General features: G+C 49.3%; 1 protein-coding gene and 1 non-coding gene across 2 annotated transcripts in view; one reads left to right on the forward strand and one right to left on the reverse strand.

Moving 5' to 3' along the window:
* LOC112258658 (inactive phospholipase C-like protein 2) overlaps positions 1-24,657 on the reverse strand; it is a 99,051-nt gene that overhangs the window by 8,428 nt on the left and 65,966 nt on the right. The window contains exons 3-5 of the mRNA XM_042327393.1: positions 20,248-20,451; positions 17,673-17,748; positions 7,844-7,953 (exon numbers count right to left, since the gene is read on the reverse strand). Coding sequence (XP_042183327.1) covers positions 7,844-7,953; positions 17,673-17,748; positions 20,248-20,451 — 390 coding nt within the window. The remainder of the gene's footprint in view (positions 1-7,843; positions 7,954-17,672; positions 17,749-20,247; positions 20,452-24,657) is intronic.
* Positions 5,372-5,424, forward strand: LOC112259529. The gene has a single exon (XR_002954879.1). It is a non-coding gene; the product is annotated as a U7 small nuclear RNA (small nuclear RNA).

Here is a 24,657-nt window from a genome sequence, read left to right on the forward strand (position 1 = left end):
TTTAACTGAGGTAAATCCTACATTATTTCATTTACATATACCCTACCCATTCCCTTCTCCTATATCGCAATTTACACCATCCATAAGTGAGAATCCTACATGCCAAGTATTGACCATATATTGTGTTCTCTACAGGTTATAGAATAGAGCTGTAACGGTCTGAGTGTAGTGGGTGAGGAGTCAGGCGCAGGAAGCAGAGAGTTCAGGGGAGTGCTATTTTAATGCACTGACACAAACGCTGAACATAAGCCAACCCTCACAAAACACAGGGCGTACTGAACAAACAAATGCCCCACACAGGGGGACTTAAACCGTCCAGGGAAAACCCACAAAATGGGAAAACACAAAACCCAAATAGACGTGCACATAAGTACACCAAACAGACGATCACAATAATTAATCCCGCACAAGGAACCCTGCGGGCCGGCTGACTAATAAAGCCTACTACCTAACTCAAAACAGGTGCACACAATCAACACATAAGGAGGGGGAGGAAATAATCAGTAGCAGCTAGTAGGCCGGCGATGACGACCGCCGAGCGCCACCCGAACGGGAAGGGGAGTGTCCTTCGGTCGGAGTCGTGACAGTACCCCCCTTGACGCGTGGCTCCCGCAGCGCGCCGACACCGGCCTCGAGGTCGACCCGGAGGACGAGGCGCAGGGCGATCCGGATGGAGGCGATGGAAATCCCTCAACATCGACGGATCCAAAATGTCCCTGGTGGGTACCCAGCACCTCTCCTCCGGACCGTACCCCTCCCAGTCCACGAGGTACTGCAGGCCCCTCACCCGGCGTCTCGAGTCCAGAATGGCCCGTATCGTATACGCCGGGGACCCCTCGATGTCCAGAGGGGGAGGAGGGACCTCCAGCACCTCACCGTCCTGTAGGGGACCAGCTACCACCGGCCTGAGGAGAGACACATGAAACGAGGGGTTAATACGATAATAGGAAGGGAGTTGTAATCGATAACACACCTCGTTTATTCTCCTCAGGACTTTGAACGGCCCTACACACTGCGGCCCAAGCTTCCGGCAGGGCACGCGGAGGGGCAGGTTTCGGGTCGAGAGCCAGACCCTGTCCCCTGGTACAAACACGGGGGCCTCACTGCGGTGGCGGTCAGCACTCCTTTTCTGCCGTCCACTAGCCTGTTGAAGGGATTCCTGGACGGCCCTCCAGGTTTCTTTGGAGCGCTGCACCCATTCCTCCACCGCAGGAGCCTCGGTCTGGCTCGGATGCCACGGTGCCAGGACCGGCTGGTACCCCAACACACACTGAAAGGGGGACACATTAGTAGAGGAGTGGCGCAATGAGTTCTGGGCCATTTCCGCCCAGGGGATGTATCTCGCCCACTCCCTGGCCGGTCCTGGCAGTACGACCGCAGAAACCTACCCACCTCCTGGTTTACTCTCTCCACCTGCCCATTACTTTCAGGGTGATAACCGGAGGTCAGGCTGACCGAGACCCCCAGACGCTCCATGAACGCCCTCCATACTCGGGACGTGAACTGGGGACCCCGATCAGAAACGATGTCCTCAGGCACCCCGTAGTGCCGGAAGACGTGGGTGAATAATGCCTCCGCAGTCTGTAGGGCCGTTGGGATACCGGGCAACGGGAGGAGACGGCAGGACTTAGAGAACCGATCCACAATCACCAGAACCGTGGTGTTGCCCTGAGACAGGGGAAGGTCGGTCAGGAAATCTACGGATAGATGTGACCATGGCCGTTGTGGAACGGGGAGGGGTTGTAACTTCCCTCTAGGAAGGTGCCTAGGAGCCTTACTCTGGGCGCATACCGAACAGGAGGAGACATAAACCTTAACGTCCTTAGCCAAGGTAGGCCACCAATACCTTCCCCGAAGGCTCCCTACTGTCCTCCTCACCCCAGGGTGACCCGAGGAGGGTAGGACGTGAGCCCACCGAATCAGTTGGTCCCGAACACCAAGCGGCACGTACCTCCGCCCCGCCGGACACTGAGGAGGCGCTGGTTCAGCCCGTAACGCCCGCTCGATGTCCGAGTCCACCTCCCATACCACCGGTGCCATCAGCTTTGAGGCCGGAAGGATGGGAGTAGGTTCGGTGGACCTATCCTCCGTGTCGTAAAAGCGGGACAGTGCGTCCGCCTTCACGTTCTGGGAGCCCGGTCTATATGATAAAGTGAACCGGAATCGAGTAAAAACATGGCCCACCTTGCCTGCCGCGGGTTCAGTCTCCTAGCTGCCCGAATATACTCCAGATTCTGGTGGTCGGTCCAGATGAGAAAGGGGTGCTTAGCCCCCTCAAGCCAGTGTCTCCACACCTTCAGAGCCCTGACCACCGCTAACAACTCCCGGTCCCCCACATCATAGTTACGCTCCGCTGGGCTGAGCTTACTGGAGAAGAAAGCACAGGGGCGGAGTTTTGGTGGCGTACCCGAGCGCTGTGATAGCACGGCACCCACCCCAGCCTCGGACGCGTCCACCTCCACTATGAATGCTAGAGAGGGGTCCGGATGCGCCAACACGGGTGCATCCGTGAACAGCGCCTTCAACCTGTTGAAAGCTCTGTCCGCCTCCGCTGACCACTGCAACCGCACCGGGCCCCCCTTTAGCAGTGAGGTAATTGGAGCCGCTACCTGGCCAAAACCCCGGATAAACCTCCGGTAGTAGTTGGAAAACCCAAAACCGCTGCACCTCTTTTACCGTGGTTGGAGTCGGCCAATTACGCACGGCCTTACTGCGGTCACCCTCCATCTCCACCCCCGAGGTGGAAATGCGATAACCCAGAAAGGAGACGGCTCGTTTGGAGAACACACACTTCTCAGCCTTGACGTATAGGTCATGCTCCAGCAGTCTACCAAGCACCTTGCGTACCAGAGACACATGCGCGGCGTGAGTGGCTGAGTAGATCAGAATGTCATCGATATAAACAACCACTCCCTGCCCGTGCAGGTCCCTGAGAATATCGTCTACAAAGGATTGAAAAATGGCTGGAGCATTTTTTAACCCATACGGCATGACGCGGTACTCATAGTGGCCCGATGTGGTACTAAATGCGGTTTTCCACTCGTCTCCCTTCCGAATACGCACCAGGCTATACGCGCTCCTGAGATCCAATTTTGTGAAGAACTGCGCTCCCTGAAAGGATTCCACTGCCGTAGCAATGAGAGGTAGTGGGTAGCTGAACCCCACTGTGATGGCATTTAGACCTCTATAATCAATACAAGGACGCAAACCTCCCTCCTTTTTCTTCACAAAAAAGAAACTCGAGGAGACGGGTGAAATGGAGGACCGAATGTACCCCTGTCCCAGAGACTCCGTGATATATGTCTCCATAGCCAACGTCTCCTCTTGGGACAATGGGTACACGTGACTCTTGGGAAGCGCAGCGTTTACCTGGAGATCTATCGCACAATCCCTTCCCGGTCGATGTGGTGGTAATTTAGTCGCCTTCTTTTTACTAAAAGCGATTGCCAAATCGGCATACTCGGGGAATGCACACTGTGGGACCCTGGTCTGGACTTTCCACCGAGGTGGCACCGACGGAAACTCCCAGACACCTTCCAGAACACTCCTCTGACCACCCCTGGAGAACCCCTGTCTCCACAAAATTTTAGGATTGTGCCGGGCCAGCCAGGGAATCCCCAACACCACTGGAAACGCAGGCGAATCAATAATATAGAGACTGATACGCTCCCTATGATTCCCCTGCGTTACCATGTCCAGTGGGATTGTGGTCTCCCTGACCACCCCTGACCCTAATGGCCGGCTATCTAGGGAGTGCACGGGAAAGGGAGAATCTATCGGCACAAGCGGAACACCTAATTTAATAGCAAGTCCGCGATCCATAAAGTTCCCAGCTGCGCCTGAATCGACTAGCGCCCTATGCTGGGAAGAGGGGAAAAAGTTAAGGAAAAAAATCAAGACAAACATGTGACCAACAGGGGGTTCTGGGTGAGTTTGGTGCTGACTCACCTGGGGTGATCGAGAAATGTTCCGCCTACCATCTCGACTCCCAGACGGACCCCCCCAGCACCGATCGGCCGTGTGTCCTCTCCGACCACAGTTGGTGCAGAGGGAGCCTCCTCCTCCGGTACCCCTCGGCAAAGCCCCTCCCAACTCCATCGGAACAGGAGTGGAGGTGCTGGGTGGTGGAACACACAGGACCCTCTCCGAACGCCCGCGGGCCGCCAGCAGATTGTCCAGTCGGATGGACATGTCAATTAGCTCATCCAAGGAAAGAGCGGTGTCCCGACACGCTAGCTCCCTGCGGACGTCCTCCCGGAGACTACACCTGTAGTGGTCGATAAGGGCCCTGTCGTTCCACCCGGATCCTGCTGCCAAGGTACGGAACTCCAACGCGTAATCCTGGGCGCTCCTTTTCTCCTGCCGGAGATGGAATAGTCGTTCTCCCGCCGCTCGGCCATCTGGAGGATGGTCAAACACGGCGCGGAAACGGCGAGAAAACTCGGGGTAGTGCTCCTTCGCTGAGTCTGGGCCATTCCAAACTGCATTTGCCCACTCCAGAGCACGACCCGTGAGGCAGGAAATGAGGACATTCACCCTCTCCGCTCCCGAGGGAGTAGGTCTGACGGTGGCCAGGTACAGTTCTAGCTGGAGTAAGAACCCCTGGCACCCTGCTGCCGTTCCATCATAGACCCTTGGGAGCGTAAGACGGAGGGTGCTGGAGTCGGGAGATGGGGAGTCCTGAGGAGGAGGGGCCGAAGGTGGAGAGAGGGAGAGGAGACCGCTTCTCTCCCATCGGTCCATTCTCTCCATCACCAGATCCATCGCCGTTCCAATCCGATGGAGTACGGTGGTGTGATGTAGAACCCTCTCTTCCATCGATGGGAGGGGAGTGGCTGTTGCTCCTGCTGACTCCATTCCAGTGGTGCGGGATTCTGTAACGGTCTGAGTGTAGTGGGTGAGGAGTCAGGCGCAGGAAGCAGAGAGTTCAGGGGAGTGCTATTTTAATGCACTGACACAAACGCTGAACATAAGCCAACCCTCACAAAACACAGGGCGTACTGAACAAACAAATGCCCCACACAGGGGGACTTAAACCGTCCAGGGAAAACCCACAAAATGGGAAAACACAAAACCCAAATAGACGTGCACATAAGTACACCAAACAGACGATCACAATAATTAATCCCGCACAAGGAACCCTGCGGGCCGGCTGACTAATAAAGCCTACTACCTAACTCAAAACAGGTGCACACAATCAACACATAAGGAGGGGGAGGAAATAATCAGTAGCAGCTAGTAGGCCGGCGATGACGACCGCCGAGCGCCACCCGAACGGGAAGGGGAGTGTCCTTCGGTCGGAGTCGTGACAAGAGCAGAGGCTTTGAACTATCTGTTCAGACCCCAGTCCTACCTACCTACAGGTTCTGAAAAATGTGCTCTTTTAGTATTTCTCCAGTAGGTTTTCTGAAGGAGAAAGCCCCACATCTATGTCAAAGATAACAAAACAGAAACACTATGGTAAATACTACAGTAATGTCAGCAAAAATACTACAGTAAATACTACAGTTTACTACAGTCCACAAAAACACTCCAGCATACTAAAATCCACAAAAACACTACATTAATTAAGATAGGATATACTACAGGTTTCTTTTACTACAGTATTTATACTATAGTTAACTGTAAATACTACAGTATACTACAGTGAATACTCGACCCCATCCCCTCCTCCTTTCGCCAGACCATCTCTGGAGACAATCTCCCATTTCTCATCAACTCATCCCTGACCACTGGCTGTGTCCCCTCTGACTTCAAAATGGCCCGAGTCGCTAGCCTCCTCAAGAAACCAACACTCAACTCATCTGGCATCAAAACCTATAGACCTGCATCCCTTCTTTCTTTTCTTTCCAAAACACTTGAGCGTGTTGTCTCTGATCAACATTCTCGTTATCTCTCTCAGAACGACCTTCTTGACCCTAACCAGTCAGGCTTCAAGATGGGTCACTCAACCGAGACCGCTCTTCATTGTGTCATGGAGACTTTTCGCACTTCCAAAGCTGACTCTCTCTGTTCTCATCCTCCTACATCTATCCGCTGCATTCGACACTGTGAATTATCTGATCCTCCTCTCCACCCTCTCAGGGCTGGGCGTCTCAGGCTCTGCCCACTCTAGGATTGAATCCTACCTTGCAGGCCGCTCCTACCAGGTGACATGGAGAGGATCTGTGTCTGCCCAACGTATTCTCACTACTGGTGTCCCTCAGGGCTCAGTTCTAGGCCCTCTCCTCTTCTCTCTATATACCAAATCGCTCAGCTCCGTCATATCCTCACATGGTCTCTCCTATCATTGCTATGCGGATGACACTCAACTACTTTTCTCCATCCCCCCTACTGACACCCAGGTGGCGACACACATCTCTGCGTGCTTGGCGGATATCTCAACTTGGATGTGGGCCCACCACCTCAGGCTCAACCTCAACAAGACGGAGCTGCTCTTCCTCCCGGGGAAGGCCTGCCCGCTCAAAGACCTCTCCATCACGGTTGACAACTCCACAGTGTCGCCCTCCCAGTGCAAAGAACCTTGGCGTGACCCTGGACAACAACCTGTTGTTCTCTGCAAACATCAAAGCAGTGACTCACTCCTGCAGGTTCATTCTCTACAACATCCGTAGAGTACGACCCTACCTCACACAGGAAGCGGCGCAGTTCCTAATCCAGGCACTTGTCCTCTCCCATCTAGACTACTGCAACTCGCTGTCGGTTGAGCTCCCCGGTTGTACTATCAAACCCCTGCAACTTATCCAGAACACTGCAGCCCACCTTGTTTTCAACCTTCCCAAGTTCTTTCATGTCACCCCACTTCTCCGCACACTCCACTGGCTTCCAGTTGAAGCTCACTTCCACTGCAAGACCATGGTGCTTACCTAAGAAACAGCAAGAGGAACTGCAACTCCCTAACTTCAGGCTATGCTCAAACCCTACACCCCAACCCAAGTCCTCCGTTCTGCCACTTTTGGTCTCTTGTACCTCCCACCCCTAGGAGGGCAGCTCCCGCTCAGCCCAATCAAAGCTCTTCTCTGTCCTGGCACTGCAATGGTGGAACCAGCTTTCCACTGAAGCTAGGACAGCAGAGTCCCTGCCTATCTTCTGAAAACATCTGAAACCTTACCTCTTCAAACAGTATCTTAAATAATCCTCCTCCTCTCCTAAGACCCCCTAAAATGTAAATAGTATACTATAGTATTTTTTTCATGTGGGATGTGTTATCATGTTAATTACTGCTGAGCCCACAGATACAGCTGTAGGCCAGAGCTGCACCATTTAATTAAGAGATTTAAGGATTACAAAGAAGGGAGGTGCCAATTAGCCAAATTGATGTAATCTCCTGGGAGAGTACAGCAGCAACATCACTGTAAATTACTGAAAGTTGTTGCATATCAATAACCTTGTGAACTTATGCAGACCGAGGCAGTATTTCTAATGAATGATGCACTAGCCATACATTGCTAGTGTTATGTTGACAAAATGTGTGGATGTACACTATACAGTACACTATCCATTAGTCTTTAATAGTACAGTATCTTGTCAAAGAGTTTCCTGTGTTTAAGGATGGATGGATGTACTGTACTCATACCTTGAGGACGGTGATGTTCCAGGCGTAGCTCTCCATGGCTTTCTGTAGCTTCCTGTGTTTTAGGATGGATGGATGTACTGTACTCATACCTTGAGGACGGTGATGTTCCAGGCGTAGCTCTCCATGGCTTTCTGTAGCTTCCTGTGTTTTAGGATGGATGGATGTACTGTACTCATACCTTGAGGACGGTGATGTTCCAGGCGTAGCTCTCCATGGCTTTCTGTAGCTTCCTGTGTTTTAGGATGGATGGATGTACTGTACTCATACCTTGAGGACGGTGATGTTCCAGGCGTAGCTCTCCATGGCTTTCTGTAGCTTCCGGCCCTTCAGGCCCTCCTTCGCCCCGATCCTGTGAAGGTCCACATGGAAGTCCAGTCCTGGACAAACACAAACACAAGAGGTGAATGGACTGTTCATAGGGTACAGGCAGCCAAGGTCAGAGGGTTTAGGATAAAGCGGAAGTTGAATTTCCATTGGACCTTGTGTGCATTTGGACAATAAAACAATGTTATTCATCTTCAGCTGTAGGGCTTTCTGTAACACACCACCCCGGACGGTCCCATGGCCTGTAGGGTGTACTGAACCATCACCACCCCAGATGGCCCCATGGCCTGTAGGGTGTACTGTACCATCACCACCCCGGACGGTCCCATGGCCTGTAGGGTGTACTGCACCATCACCACCCTGGACAGTCCCATGGCTTGTAGGGTGTACTGTACCATCACCACCCTGGACAGCCCCATGGCCTGTAGGGTGTACTGTACCATCACCACCCTGGATGGTACCATGGCCTGTAGGGTGTACTGCACCATCACCACCCTGGATGGTACCATGGCCTGTACTGTACTGCTGTAAATCTGTCCACTGTCCAGATCATCTACCACTGGAATGACACTGACTTCTACAGTACGCAGCTACTGTAATGCTGAGTACATCTGCTTCCCTGGACACTTTTTAAGAGTTTGAAGATAAAGTCTAAATACAGAGCAACTTCCCACTACATAGACATGTCCCTACCCTTCATGTTGTGTGCTCCACTTAAAAAGTCCCCTGAACAAAGTATGCCATCACCAAACCACACACACCACCACAGTTCAGTGGCTGAGAATCACCCTAGCCTGAGAGGCCATGGAGAACAAAACAAGAGAGGGAAAGATATTATTAGTGAGCTGCTTCTGAGCAGTAGTGTAACTGGGGCATCCAGGGGTTATAAATAGCACCTGGGCGTGATACGAACAACAACAATAATAACGGTGAACAACAATACGTTTCCAGCCAGAGGTCATTTCTCTCTTTCTCTCTCTGTGCCCAGGACACGCTCTCCTCTCATCCATCCATCCACTCATCTGCCCATCTCTCTCTCTGTGCCCAGGACACGCTCTCCTCTCATCCATCCATCCACTCATCTGCCCTTCTCTCTCTCTGTGCTCAGGACACGCTCTCCTCTCATCCATCCATCCACTCATCTGCCCATCTCTCTCTCTGTGCCCAGGACACGCTCTCCTCTCATCCATCCATCCACTCATCTGCCCATCTCTCTCTCTGTGCCCAGGACACGCTCTCCTCTCATCCATCCATCCACTCATCTGCCCATCTCTCTCTCTGTGCCCAGGACACGCTCTCCTCTCATCCATCCATCCATCCACTCATCTGCCCATCTCTCTCTCTGTGCCCAGGACACACTCTCCTCTCATCCATCCATCCACTCATCTGCCCATCTCTCTCTCTGTGCCCAGGACACGCTCTCCTCTCATCCATCCATCCACTCATCTGCCCATCTCTCTCTCTGTGCCCAGGACACGCTCTCCTCTCATCCATCCATCCACTCATCTGCCCATCTCTCTCTCTGTGCCCAGGACACGCTCTCCTCTCATCCATCCATCCACTCATCTGCCCATCTCTCTCTCTGTGCCCAGGACAGGCTCTCCTCTCATCCATCCATCCACTCATCTGCCCATCTCTCTCTCTGTGCCCAGGACACACTCTCCTCTCATCCATCCATCCCACTCATCTGCCCATCTCTCTCTCTGTGCCCAGGACACGCTCTCCTCTCATCCATCCATCCACTCATCTGCCAATCTCTCTCTCTGTGCCCAGCCTTCTGACATGCTCTCCTCTCATCCATCCATCCATCCATCATCTCTGCCCATCTCTCTCTCTGTGCCCAGGACACGCTCTCCTCTCATCCATCCATCCACTCATCTGCCCATCTCTCTCTCTGTGCCCAGGACACGCTCTCCTCTCATCCATCCATCCATCCACCATCATCTGCCCATCTCTCTCTGTGCCCAGGACACGCTCTCCTCTCATCCATCCATCCACTCATCTGCCCATCTCTCTCTCTGTGCCCAGGACACGCTCTCCTCTCATCCATCCATCCACTCATCTGCCCATCTCTCTCTCTGTGCCCAGCCTTCTGACACGCTCTCCTCTCATCCATCCATCCACTCATCTGTCCATCTCTCTTTCTGTGCCCAGCCTTCTGACACGCTCTCCTCTCATCCATCCATCCACTCATCTGCCCATCTCTCTCTCTGTGCCCAGGACACGCTCTCCTCTCATCCATCCATCCACTCATCTGCCCATCTCTCTCTCTGTGCCCAGGACACGCTCTCCTCTCATCCATCCATCCACTCATCTGCCCATCTCTCTCTCTGTGCCCAGCCTTCTGACACGCTCTCCTCTCATCCATCCATCCATCCACTCATCTGCCCATCTCTCTCTCTGTGCCCAGCCTTCTGACACGCTCTCCTCTCATCCATCCATCCACTCATCTGCCCATCTCTCTCTCTGTGCCCAGCCTTCTGACACGCTGTCCTCTCATCCATCCATCCACTCATCTGCCCATCTCTCTCTCTGTGCCCAGCCTTCTGACACGCTCTCCTCTCCTCTCCTCCATCCACTCATCTGCCCATCTCTCTCTCGCCTGGCTTACTCTACTGCCCGTTCTTTCAAAGTGATAATAATCACTGTTGTTATATTAAGCTGTTTGGTTCCCATTTATTTGACGATTGAATATTTTTGTACCGTGTTTCCACGAGCTGTCAGTGGAATGAATCAGTGAGATATCATATCCTGAACCTCAACCCATTCATTTATCTCCTATATATTCACAACAAAACCAAAAGTAAAGGTGTCAGACTCAGTTCTTAAAAGGGGAGATCTGCAGTTGCTACATCCATTTGTGGATTTAGGAATTTATAAATATTTATATATGTACCCGTTCATTCTTGAAGAATATAACATATAAATGAGCTTAGTTCAATTGTCAAGTCCAATCAGAACCCAAAATATAAGCTTGTTTTACCAATGTTTGTAAACATTATACATGTAAACAAACTCTGCATAGCCTCAAAACATGCTTAAACATCTATTTTTTATATACATATTGGATGGTCAGTCCTTGCATCCATAGCTCTGACTTTAAGAGTGTTTACATTTTTCTCCGGGCCCATCCCTCAGCTTGGGGAACCTTGTGGCACACAGCCTCTCAGACCATTTCATTACCCAATTGTCCTGTTCCCCTCCGGTGGCACACTTGTCATTTTTAACTGTCACTTCATGTATAATGCACCCCTAGGGCATACTCTACTCTATCACAGCTGAGTCTCACGCTTTGCTTCTCGTGTGGAGAGAGAGAGAGAGAGAGTGAGAGAGACGGGCATGTCAGTGCTGGGACGTGCTCAGAGAGAGACACACGAGAAGATGTCCCCACTATCCTCTCTCTGCATGCACCTACACACACACACCTATGCTCCATATACACATAGGGAAATGGGGTTTTGAATGCAGTTTAAAGCATTCAACTGAAATGTGTCTTCCGCATTTAACCCAACCCCTCTGAATCAGAGAGGTGCGGGGGGGGCTGCCATAAACTCCACGTCTTTGGCGCCCGTGGAACAGTGGGTTAACTGCCTTGCTCAGGGACAGACTGACAGATTTTTACCTTGTTAGCTTGGGGATTCGATCCAGCTACCTTTCGGTTACTGGCCCAACACTTTAAGCACTGGGCTACCTGCCGCCCAAGGCGGGGAGAGAAAAGAGTAGTAAAATAGAGCAAAAGAGGAGTGACAAAACAGGACTAACGAGAGAAATAAACAGAATGGAGAAAAGGGCAGAACCACGAGAGAGTAACAGAAATCAAAAAAGAGAGGCTCCGAGCCGAGCTTCATTGATTTATTACGAGTGGTGTGCTGCGAGGGAGGGATCAGCCAAAGCCGGATTTCATCCCAGGACACCGCAGAGAATGGGATTCTCTCTGTCCAGAACGGCGGCATTGACTATGAAAAGACAGGGATCTCTTTATCCCCTGCATTTCCAAGGTACTGGGATCCATGGTGAGAGGCTGCTAACCATACCAACACAGCCAGAGGAGGCGGAGAATCTCACCAAGGGACAGAGAGGGGGAGGGGAGGAAGGAATATCAATAAATAAATATGGCCATGTCCATGCAGCCTGTGCCTCCTACCTCCTCCTCCCTCCATCAGTCCTCCTGCCCTATACCCAGGCTAGCTAACGCCAGTCTACTGCTGCTGTCCCTCTGGTGCCAAGGCTGGAAAAGCCCATTAAAACTGGTGATATGAACTCCGTGGTTCTCTTAAACATGATCGCAGGATATGAATAAGCAGTTCTAGGGGTATATACATGATGTGTATGTTATGAAAAGCAACATGTATGCACGTCCACACACATTCATGCAGTCACTTGTGCACACAGCCACAGATCTGTGCACCAGAACTTATGTCACAGATGCCTGTGTGGTCGATCATTGGTGCGGTCTGTGTTGTGGTGAGCCCTGGGGGCTCATCAGGCAGGCACCTCTGCATGCAGAGAGGAGTTAGCGGGGACATCTTGTTTTCTCTCTCTCTCTCTCTCTCCACATCAGCGCTACTTCCCAAATTAAATTGATTAGAAGCAATAATGGCTGGGCATAATGATCACAGAGAGGGGGTGGAGGAAGGAGGACAGAGAGAGTAGGCATTCAAACAGAGTGCCGTTTTCTCTACCACATATAAACTCAGCAAAAAAAGAAACAGCCCTTTTTCGGGACCCTGTCTTTCAAAGATAATTCGTAAAAATCCAAATAACCTCACAGATCTTCATTATAATGGATTTAAACACGGTTTCCCATGCTTGTTCAATGAACCATAAACAATGAATGAACATGCACCGTGGAACGATCGTTAAGACATTAACGGCTTACAGACGGTAGGAAATTAAGGTCACAGTTATGAAAACTTAGGACACTAAAGAGGCCTATCTACTGACTCTGAAAAACACCAAAAGAAAGATGCCCAGGGTCCCTGCTCATCTGCGTGAATGTGCCTTAGGCATGCTGCAAGGAGGCATGAGGACTGCAGATGTAGCCAGGACAATAAATTGCAATGTCCGTACTGTGAGACGCCTTAGACAGCACTACAGGGAGACAGGACGGACAGCTGATCCTCGCAGTGGCAGACCACGTGTAACAACACCTGCACAGGATCGGTACAGCCAAACATCCCACCTGGATGGCAACAACAACAGCCCAAGTTACACCTGGAACGCACAATCCCTCCATCAGTGCTCAGACTGTTCGCAATAGGCTGAGAGAGGCTGGACTGAGGGCTTGTAGGTGATGTTGTAAGGCAGGTCCTCACCAGACATCACCGGCAACAACGTCGCCTATGGGCACAAACCCACATGTCGTGTCTCCGTGGGGCTGCTGAGAGCCCAGCCATGTGTGTCACAGGAACATAAAGCCGCTTCAGCTTCCTGTGTTTGTAGCTCCTTTGCTCCTTTTTCCATTCCATTTTGTTCCGTCTGGCCAAGCAATACCAAAACAGCCCCCTTGTCAGAAAACATGAGCTGGGATGCAGAGGCATGGGAGGGCTGCAGGACTTTTTAGGACTGGGCTGGGTGAATGCTGGAGTGGAGGAGTGTGAGGGAGGGAGCTGGGTGTTAGAGAAAGTGTTATGTTTGGCATGAGGCTGAGGGCCCCTAGGGGGTTCTATTTTCCTGTTCCCCCATCCCCAATGTTTTCTTATTACATAACCCACCCCTTGACATCCCACTACTGACACAGCTGTGTGAATGTATAGCTGTGTAGTTACTGGTGGGGTTTCAGCCATACTTAGCCCAGGGCTTCTTATGGAGTTGTTCTATGGAGGAGCGGGGGAGTGCATTCTGATTCAAGCCCAGCTTTCATGCTCCATTCCTGGGTATACGGGAAGCACGACACTGGCACAGGGACATGGTGCTGCCCACATGGAGGTGGCTTGGCATGGGCATGAGTCTGCTACTGAGTGACTGAGGGGAGGCCTGTGTGGTGCAGACTCGCATGTTGCTTCAGTGTCTGCTGAATTCTTTGAAAGTCCCCCCAACCATCTCAGTTTCACTCTTACACACACTCTCTCTCTCTCTCTCTCTCTCTCACACTCACTCTCACACACACACACACACACACACACACACACACACACACACACACACACACACACACACACACTAGCTTTATCATAGAGTGTGTCTTCAGTCTACGCGTGTAGGCCCTGTCTCTGCCTGGTTCTGTTAACATATGGATGTTTTGCATTCCATCCACAGTTCTTTCAGAAATATTATATATATATATAAATATATAGTTCATACGGAAAGTATTGAAACCCATTGATTTATTCCCACGTTGTTGTTACAGACTGAATAAAAAACGGGATGAAATGTATATATTTTTCCTGCACCATTATACACAGAATACCCCATAATGGCAAAGTGAAAACATGTTTTTAGAATGTTTTGCACTTTTAATGAAAATTAAATACAGAAATATCTCATTTACATAAGTATTCACACACCTGAGTCGATACATGTTAGAATCACCTTTGGCAGCGATTACAGCTGTGAGTCTTTCTGGGTTAGTCTCTAAGGGCTTTGCACACCTGGATTGTACAATATTTGCACATTATATATATTTTTTAATTATTCAAGCTCTGTCAAGTTGCTTGTTGATCATTCATTGCTAGACACCCATTTTCATGTCTTGCCATAGATTTTCATGCCGATTTAAGTCAAAACTGTAACTAGGCCACTTAGAAACATTCAATGGTGTCTTGGTACGCAACTCCAGTGTATATTTGGCCTTGTGTTTCAGGTAATTGTCATGCTGAAAGGTGAATTTGTCTCCCAGTGTCTGTTGGAAAGCAGCTTTTCCTCTAGGATTTTGCCTGTGCTTAGCTCTATTCTGTTTCTTTTTATCCCCCAAAAAACGCACTAGTCCTTGCAGATGACAAGCATACTAATAACATGATGCAGCCACCACCATGCTTGAAAATATGAAAGTTGTACTAAGTGATGTGTTGTGTTGTATTTGCCCCAAACATAACACTTTGTATTCAGGACATAGTTCATTTCTTTGCCACATTTTTTGCAGTATTACTTTAGTGCCTTATCGCAAACAGGATGCATGTTTTTGAATCATTTGACTCTGTACAGGCTTCCTCCTTTTCACTCTGTCATTTAGGTTAGTATTGTGGAGTAACTGCAATGTTGATCCATCCTCAGTTGTCTCCTGTCACAGCCATTAAACTCTGTAACTGTTTAAAGTCACCGTTGGCCCCATGGTGAAATCCCTGAGTGGTTTCCTTCCTCTCCGGCAACTGATCAATGCACTTTATGTATCGAGACAAATTCACTTACAGTGTCTTCAATTGAGTCCAAATGTTTGCATTTGGTCTCATATTCTTAGCACGCAATGATTACATCAACAAAGTTGTTGGATGCATTTGCAGTTTGTTTAAGTTGTGTTTTGGATTACGCCCAATAGAAATGAATGGTAAATAATGTATTGTGTTATTTTGGAGTCACTTGTATTGTAAATAAGAATAGAATATGTTTCTAAACACTAATAAATGAATGTGGATACTACCATGATTACAGATAATCCTGAATGAATTATGAATAATGATGAGAAAGTTACAATGTCAAAGATCATACCCCCAAGACATGCGAACCTCTCACCATTACCAGGGAGGTTAGCATTTTTTTTGGGGGGGGGATGATATTTATGCCTCTGTAACAAACCTGGAGTCTTTGACAATTTGTTGGGCCTTCCTCTGACACTACCTGGTATAGAGGTCTTGGATGGCAGGGAGCTTGACACCAGTGATGTACTGGGCCGTACTCACCACCCTCTGTAGTGCCTTGCGGTCGGGCGCCTTGCAGTTGCCGTACCAAGCGGTGATGTAGCCAGTCAAGATGCTCTCAGTGGTACAGCTGTAGAACTTTTGAAGGATCTGAGGACCCAGGCCAAATCTTTTCAGCCTCCTGAGGGGGAAGGGAAGTTGTAGTGCCCTCTTCAAAACTGTGTTGGTGTGTGTGAACCATGTTAATTACTTAGCGATGTGGAGGTAACTTGAAACTCTCGACCCGCTCCACTACAGCCCCATCGATGTGGATGGGGGGGTGCTCGCCCCTCCGTTTCCTGTAGTCCTCGATCAGCCCCTTTGTCTTGCTGACGTTGAGGGAGAGGTTGTTTTCCTGGCACCACACTGCCAGGTCTCTGACCTCCTCCCTACAGGCTGCTTCACTGTCCAAATAAAAACTTTAGGAGGTGTACACATGTGCCCTCGCTGCTGGTTTACGTGCATCTGTTTAATATCCATGGGCTTACCAGTGCAGATGTACTATCTGTGTTATGTCTCACCTTCAGAGGCGGGCAGGCACAAATACTGTAGGTAAACAAACATAATGAGGATAAATCAGTAATCCTGATGCATCTTCATCTTATCTTCTCTGCCATTTAGGAGTGCTGTCTGTCTGCAGCCAACTTTCTGTCTGCGGTCGCTCAGTACTGCAGTGGGGGCAACCTGCAATTACAGCCCCGCGCAGAGGATGGGGAGCCAGGAGAAAGACAATCATTGGCCCCCTAATTTGGAGCCATTTTGTACTTAAAAGATCTCATTATAGTCAATTACAACCACACACCAAAAGCCTTAGTCACCGCTATTGTCCACAAGCCATTCAAAAAAAGAAACAGCATTGACGATCCCCTGCCTCCGTTCTCTCCCTCATCCTATCTTTCTATCTATTACTGTCCTCCCTGTCCTCTTTATTCACTCAGTTTATTCACTCCTCTTGTTCCATTCAATGCCGTCTTGCTCGGTGAGTGAATTCACATGCCGACTGACGTGTTAACTACCCAGGGCTGAGTCCACAAAGATGAATGGTAAATTACTGGATGACGACAGCAAGGACAGTGACTATGATGAAATCCCCACACGTATTTCTATCTCCTGGGCCAGCAGCATTCCATCCTGCATTCCACTGCTGGCTTGCCTCTGAAGCTAAGCAGGGTTGGTCCTGGTCGGTCCCTGGATGAGAGACCAGATGCTGCTGGAAGTGGTGTTATAGAATATCTCATTGCCTTGTGTAGGGTGCTGGCTTTCAGAAGGGATTTTAAAATGGGTGTCCTGACTCTCTGTGGTCACTAAAGCTCCCATGGCACTAATCATAAGAGTAGTGGTGTTAACTACTGGGGCGGCAGGGTAGCCTAGTGGTTAGAGCGTTGGACTAGTAACCGAAAGGTTGTAAAGTTCAAATCCCCGAGCTGACAAGATACAAATCTGTTGTTCTGCCCAGTCATTGAAAATAAGAATTTGTTGGGGCCTCCCTGGTGGCGCAGTGGTTAAGGGCTGTGCCACCAGACTCTGGGTATACGCCCAGGCTCTGTTGTAACCGGCCACGACTGGGAGGTCCGTACTACTTTTGACCTCCGTCTCTCCCGAGCCTGTACTACTTTCGACCTCCGTCTCTCCCGAGCCCGTACTACTTTCGACCTCCGTCTCTCCCGAGCGAGCCTGTACTACTTTCGACCTTCGTCTCTTTGGATACCACGAAATTGGGAGAAAAGGGGGTAGAATAAAAAAATAAAACATGTCAAAAAAAGATGACTCGTTGGTTATTACTGCATTGTCGGAACTAGAAACACAAGCATTTCGCTACACTCGCATTAACATCTGCTAACCATGTGTATGTGACAAATAAAATTAGATTGGATTTCATTTGATCTGTTTGTGCTGACCTTAGGAGACAGGCTGGTAAAGTGAATACTACAAATCCTTACCTGCCCGTTGTGCTTGTGTAAGCTTGGAGTAGACCACATCAGCTGACTCAATCAGCGTCCGGCTCGTCTGAATCATCTATAGAGAAATAAACAGGGGACAAGATTATGCAAAAGGAAGTGAGGTCGTACAGCATCAAGCAATTCCTGTGTCTTATGTCATGAGTCCTACTGTAGAGAAGGCTAAACAGGACAATTGAAACACTACCTCTTAGAAAAGAATCACACAGAATTATCATTGAATGTACGTGTAGCCAGACATGGGGGAATACTATAGGAATAATGAATAACAAAGTCTTAAGGGAAATTCTTCTCAGAGACATTCGATGGAAGAGAAAGAGGGTACGTCAACATTTCTCAAAGTCCTTTGATCATTGGCTCTTTATAAACATTTTTCTCCCTCTGCTATGGCCAGACCCTGGGAATCACACCCACACACACAGAGATAGAGACAGACAAAACACATACACCCACACACAGAGTCAGACAAAACACATGCACCCACACACACACGGTCAGAATAAAACACATGCACCCACACACAGACAAACACACACACACACAGTCAGACAAAACACATGCACCCCCCCACACACACAGAGTCAGACAAAACACATGCACCCCCCCACACACACAGAGTAAGACAAAAACATGCACACCCCCAAACACACAGTCAGACATAACACACACACACACACACACACACACACACACACACACACGGCAACTGATGACAGAGTCCTGATCATGTGGTGACACAGTAGATGACAGGAGGTGAGAACAGTCTGGTTGCATCCTAAATGACACCCTGTTCCATATTTAGTGCACTACTTTTGACCAGGACCCATTGGGCTCTGGCCAAAAGTAGTGCACTACATAGGGAATAGGGTGCCATTTTGTGATGCAGCCCCCATCTGGTCCTCTACCTGTGTTCCTGGAAGCATTGAGCCAGCCTTACAGCTTTAGCTGTGGCCTGATCTGAAAACCTTCTGCTTTTACAGCCTCTCCCTCCCACAGACAGTGAGAAGCAGCTGGCCTGACCCAGCGGTCAGGAGAACGCTAATGAAGTTTCACACTTTAGTAAAGAGCACAGAGACGAGAAGCAGGCCACTGTGTGTGGGCTGGTACAGGACCACTGGCTCTGGAATCATATTGGTCAGCAGACAGGACAGGGGGCTACCTCCCATTGGCTCAGGCTGAGCTGGGTCTCTCTGGACTGGCCTCAGGGGCGCTGACCACAGAGTTCCAATCTGCTGATGCTCAGTTCACTCCTAGGTTACGGCGCCTGCGTCCAACCAGCCCACGTGAGGACAACCATTAATGTCTTAATGGCTAGGGCTGGTACACACACACACACACACACACACACACACACACACACACACACACACACACACACACACACACACACACACACACACACACCAGCACACACTGGAGCCTCTGTTCTTGAGATTGGGGCGTGTGCCAATGGACTAATCTTTGGAAGCACACAGTAACACTCAGCTGACTGACCCTGTGCTCAGGACAGGCAGCCTCTGTCTCAGACACACTCAGCCTCACTGTAGATTCATCTCCTCAGCTGTCGGGACTCTGCTAGCTAACGCTGGGAGGCTGGGAGCACAGGAATGTTGCAATGGAACAGCAGTGGAATTATTTTTAGGCCCTTCATTTAGGCTCTTCATTAAAGCCCTTCACATGTGAATGTAATGTACCGGGGCCATAAGAGGTACTCAAAGACAAGCACGCCGAGGGAGAAAGCTGATTAAAATACAAAGCTATTTAGAGCCTCAGTCATGGAACTTATATGAGGTTGTTGCACTCTAGGTGTCGGCAATAGGAGTGACTGGGATATGAACGGTAATGTCATGTAGCTACAACACCACAACAGTTCCTCTCTGATGACCCAGTTCAATAGGTCAAACCAATCTCCATCAGGGGGGTGGAATAGTGGGGTGTTGACTTGCTCTGAGCGCTGGGGGGGGGGGAGGATTTTGACCACCCCTGTGTTGGCCTGTACCAGTAGGTGCCTGGTGAATAATGAATGAGCTGGTTGTTATCACAGATCAGACAGCAGCCAGGATGGAGAGTGACGGCTTGGGGAGGCACAGGGCATGATGGGAAGCCGCGCGGAAGCGCAGCAGGGCGAACTCCTCCGGAATGAATTAGTGCTTATCACAGCGCTGCAGTAGCTATAGGAAATGGTTTGTTCACTCCCTGTGGTGGAGGTCATCTGTGGCATGTTGCCTTGCTGTGTCATAATGTGCTAACAATTTATAACATTTTCCAACACTGATAGTATTATTTCAAGGCATAGTGTGCAACAGACTCTTAAGACCGTATAGTGCACAAGGGTGTTGTAGCTTGTCACCTTACCAGGTTGTGATGCGTTTTTCATTTCATAGCACCTTTTTGGTGAATAACGTTCACACGCCTATGAACCGTCAATGAACGTTGCGCTTGCGTTACTCGTTCAGCATTTACCCACAAAGTGTATCTCTCTGAATACAACATAGACCTGAACAGAACGGTAGCTCTGCAGTGCATGTTATGCCTATGTGGTGCTGATATAGCGTACCATGTCGTAGGCGTTGAGGACCTTGCGGAGCAGCTCGGGGACGGGCCCTTGGGCCTCCATGGTGGGGTAGGCTTGACTCAGGTCCACGGTCACCCTGAGCGCTCGCTCGCTGTTCATCAGCCACGTGGACACGGTCAGTATACACTGCTTCATGTTGGCCGCCGGCGTCAGACCACACAGCTCCTTGAACGACACCATGGCATTCTGGTAAATAAACAGAGAGGATCATGGATGAGGGTTAGCATCACAGAATCTGTAAATATTGAAAGGGATTGTAAGGTAGCAGACCCAAGGTCCAATTCAAGCACAGAGAGGATGTCTCTTTGATTCTATGGTGATCATGGGCCAAGTTTACCATTATTACTACATTGCCCACAGCAACTTAAAAACCAGTAATCATTGTGACCAAAATGTCCCACAAGACCGTACTCTACACATGAGATAAATGTGGTCCACCGTATCCTGATACTCTCCTCAGGTCAGAGAAAACCTCCGGAGAGAAAGAACAGACCTGATTGCGTTTGTGTTCATTAGTGAACCTAGCGGTTCCCATGACATCACAGCCTGCTTGTTCAGTGGTGCAACGCGGCCCTGGAGCCTGCACCGCAGGCTGCCTGGCCTTGCTCTGCTCCCAGCCTCTCTCCTCTCACTTCCCCTGGCCTGTCCCTGGCTCTGGCCCTGCCACAACGCCTGCCTCTCTGCCTGCACCTCCAGCCCTGCGTGACTGTTCACATCACAGCCCAGCATTGTTCTCTCCAGCATGGGAATCTGAGCCCTGATTCGGGCCCACCAGGCTATTCACACAGTATTTCACCATTCACTGGCCCACCCAAATAAACAGGGAAAGAAAAAAAGCAATGAGGGATGAAAGACAAAGACCAAAATTGGAAAGATAGAGTGAGAAGGGAAGAGAGGGATAGAGAAGGGAGAAGGGAGAAAGAGAGACAAGTGGGGAAAACCAGTCGTAAGACAAAGAGGAAAAGAGGGGGGAAAAGGGAAAGAGAATAAAAGAAGGAGGGTGAGAAACAACAGACTGAGGGAGGAAGAGTGTGTGGTGATGGTATTTGGGAAGCGTTCAACAAACCAGGCAGTGTGGGAACGGGGCTGTGTCCCCTGAAGGACCTCCAGCCCAGGAGAAAGGCTCTTTTCTCCCCCTGGAGGATGGCTGTGGGCCGACCTTCCTGGACATAGGCATCTGTATGCACACACAGCCTCAACTAAAGCTATTAACACCCTCGGATGAGGAAGCACAGCCAAGGAGAGAGGCTTTTACTGTTGAATGGGAAATGTGTATGGGTTTACTCACTGTAGTGTAGGTGTAGATGTGTGTGTGTGTGTGTGTGTGTGTGTGTGTGTGTGTGTGTGTGTGTGTACGTGCTGGTGTGTGTGTGTTTGCGGAAGAGTGTGAGTGTTTGTGCATGTGTGCGTGTGTTTGTGTGTGCTTGTGTGTGCGCATAGTACATTCCTGTGTCTGTCTCTGTATGTTTGTGTGTACACGCCCCTGTGTCTGTCTCTGTATGTTTGTGTGAGTACACGCCCCTGTGTTTGTCTCTGTATGTTTGTGTGAGTACACGCCCCTGTGTCTGTCTCTGTATGTTTGTGTGAGTACACGCCCCTGTGTCTGTCTCTGTATGTTTGTATGAGTACACGCCCCTGTGTCTGTCTCTGTATGTTTGTGTGAGTACACGCACCTGAGTGTGTGGTTGTTGTTGCTCTATAAACTCCATACTGTATCCAGACTGCAGGCAGGGCCACAGAACCAAACAGAACAGTTAGCCACTGTCTTTAATTATCCTCATCCCTTCCTCCACCCCTCCAACGTTACATTCCCCAAATGAGAACTGCGTGTCTGGTTTCACTGCTGTTTTTGTTCCCCTCTCTCTTTCTCTCCCTTTCTTTCTCTTCCTCTCTCTCTCTTTCCCCCTCTCTCTCGTTTCTCTCTCTAATCTCTTTCTCTCACTGTCCGGACTGCAGTTTGGAGTTGGGAGTGAATGCAGCAGGCCCTTTACTGGAACGCATGCCGCAGGAACAGAGTGTGGGGCCGTCTGCCTGCTTGCCTGTTACAGTGTTCCAGTCAACACTCTGCAGGGAAACATACATAGGCATTTCTCTCTCTCTCTCTCTCTCTCTCTCTCTCTCTCTCTCTCTCTAAATATCTCTCAATTCAATTCAAGGGCTTTATTGGCATGGGAAACATATGTTAACATTGCTAAAGCAAGTGAAGTAGATAATAAACAAAAGTGAAATAAACAGAAACAGTAAACATTACACTCACAGAAGACATTTCAAATGTCATAGTATGTCTATATACAGTGTTGTAACGATGTGCAAATAGTTAAGTTAATGTACGAAAGGGAATATACTGTAAATAAGCATAAATATGGGTTGTATTTACAAAGGTGTTTGTTCTTCACTGGTTGCCCTTTTCTTGTGGCAACAGGTCACAAATCTTGCTAATGTGATGGCACACTGTGGTATTTCACTGAGTAGATATGGGAGTTTATCAAAATTGGGTTTGTCTTCAAATTATTTGTGGATCTGTGTAATCTGAGGTAAATACGTGTCTCTAATATGGTCATCCATTTGGCAGGGGGTTAGGAAGTGCAGTTCAGTTTCTCCCTCATTTTGTGGGCAGGTGCATATAGCCTGTCTTCTCTTTCTCAATAGCAAGGCTATGCTCACTGAGTCTGTACATAGTCAAAGCTTTCCTTAAGTTTGGGTCAGTCACGGTGGTCAGGTATTCTGCCACTGTGTACTCTCTGTTTATTGCCAAAGAAGCATTCCAGTTTGCTCAGTTTTTTTGTTAATCCTTTCCAATGTGTCAGCTTGCTTAGGGGAATTTTCTCCAGATTCATCTCCCTGTAGGTGATGGCTTTGTTATGGAAGGTTTGGGAATCACTTCCTTTTAGGTGGTTGTAGAATTTAACGGCTCTTTTCCGGATTTGGATCATTAGTGGGTATCGGCCTAATTCTGCTCTGCATGCATTATTTGGTGTTTTACATTGCACATGGAGGATATTTTTTCAGAATTCTGCATGCAGTCTCAATTTGGTGTTTTGTCCCATTTATCTCTCTCTCTCTCTGTCTCAAACACACACACACACACACACACACACACAGTGTATGCGCATACACACACACACAAAGGCACACACACACAAAGGCACACACACACAAAGGAAAGGGAGAGTTAAATCCTAAAGAACCTGAATGGATTTCCTGCCACTCCTACAGAGCCTGTAACTGCCAGTCTCCTCTCCCACTCTCCTCCTCTCCAATCCCCTGTGAGAGGAACACACTTCACTCTGCTATTGTTTAGGGTAGATCACCTGGAAAAGTAGTTCTTTGAGATGATCCATCACTCTCTGTCAGAGGTCACTGAAGTGTGATAATGCATTTCTTAATACCATTCCATGCGTATTACGGGGTGTGATTGTAAGCCAAAAAAGAACAAATAATGTCATTTAAAAGATGTTGTTATCCAGAGTGACTTACAGCTGGCCAGAGTGACTTGTGTGTGTTTACGTGTATGGCCAACATTTTAATTAAAAGACTGCACTATACTCCCGAGTTGCGCAGTGGTCCCAGGCTGTGTCACAACAGGCTGTGACCGGGAGTCCCATAGTGCGGCGCACATTTGGCTCTGCGTGGTCTGAGTTTGGCCAGGGGGGCTTTACGTGGATCATCGCGCTCTAACGACTCCTTGTGGCGGGCAGCTGACTTTACGGGTTAAGAGGGAAGGTGTTAAGGAGCGCGATTTTGCGGGTCATGTTTCGGAGGACGCATGACTCGGCCTTCGCCTCCCGAACCCGTTGGGGAGTTGCAGCGATGAGACAAGATCGCAATTGAATATCACAAAATTGGGGAGAAAAGGGGATAAAATAAAAATAAAATAAAAAGATTGCACTATACAGCATCAATCTGCATGTATGCATTTACACATGAATGGGTGTGCTATTGTGGTGCTATTTTGGTGTTGTGACAGTGTGTGCTAAGGTTTCTCTCATTACCATGCACCCTCAACACAGGCCTTCTCGAAGAAGACTTGAAGTCTACTTTAAGTCTCCCTTCTTTACTCTGTCCTGTGTGTCTCAGGGCAGAGGAGGCTCTTTAAAGGAGCCCAGACTACACTGTGTGACGCTTCCAGCTGCCAGCTCTGGACTCCTCTACAGGTGGTTATATCATCCAATGGGATGGGGCTCCCCTCGTCTCTTGGTCCTCCTGCCCCTAGCACCACAACCTCTACCTTCACTTACAGTTGAAGTCGGAGGTTTACATACACTTAGGTTGGAGTCATTAAAAGTAATTTTTCAACCACTCCACAAATGTCTTGTAAAACTATAGTTTTGGCAAGTTGGTTAGGACATCTACTTTGTGCAGTAATTTTTCCAACAATTGTTTACAGACAGA

This window comes from Oncorhynchus tshawytscha, linkage group LG09 (genome assembly GCF_018296145.1).
Source record: "Oncorhynchus tshawytscha isolate Ot180627B linkage group LG09, Otsh_v2.0, whole genome shotgun sequence".
Lineage (NCBI taxonomy): Eukaryota > Metazoa > Chordata > Actinopteri > Salmoniformes > Salmonidae > Oncorhynchus > Oncorhynchus tshawytscha.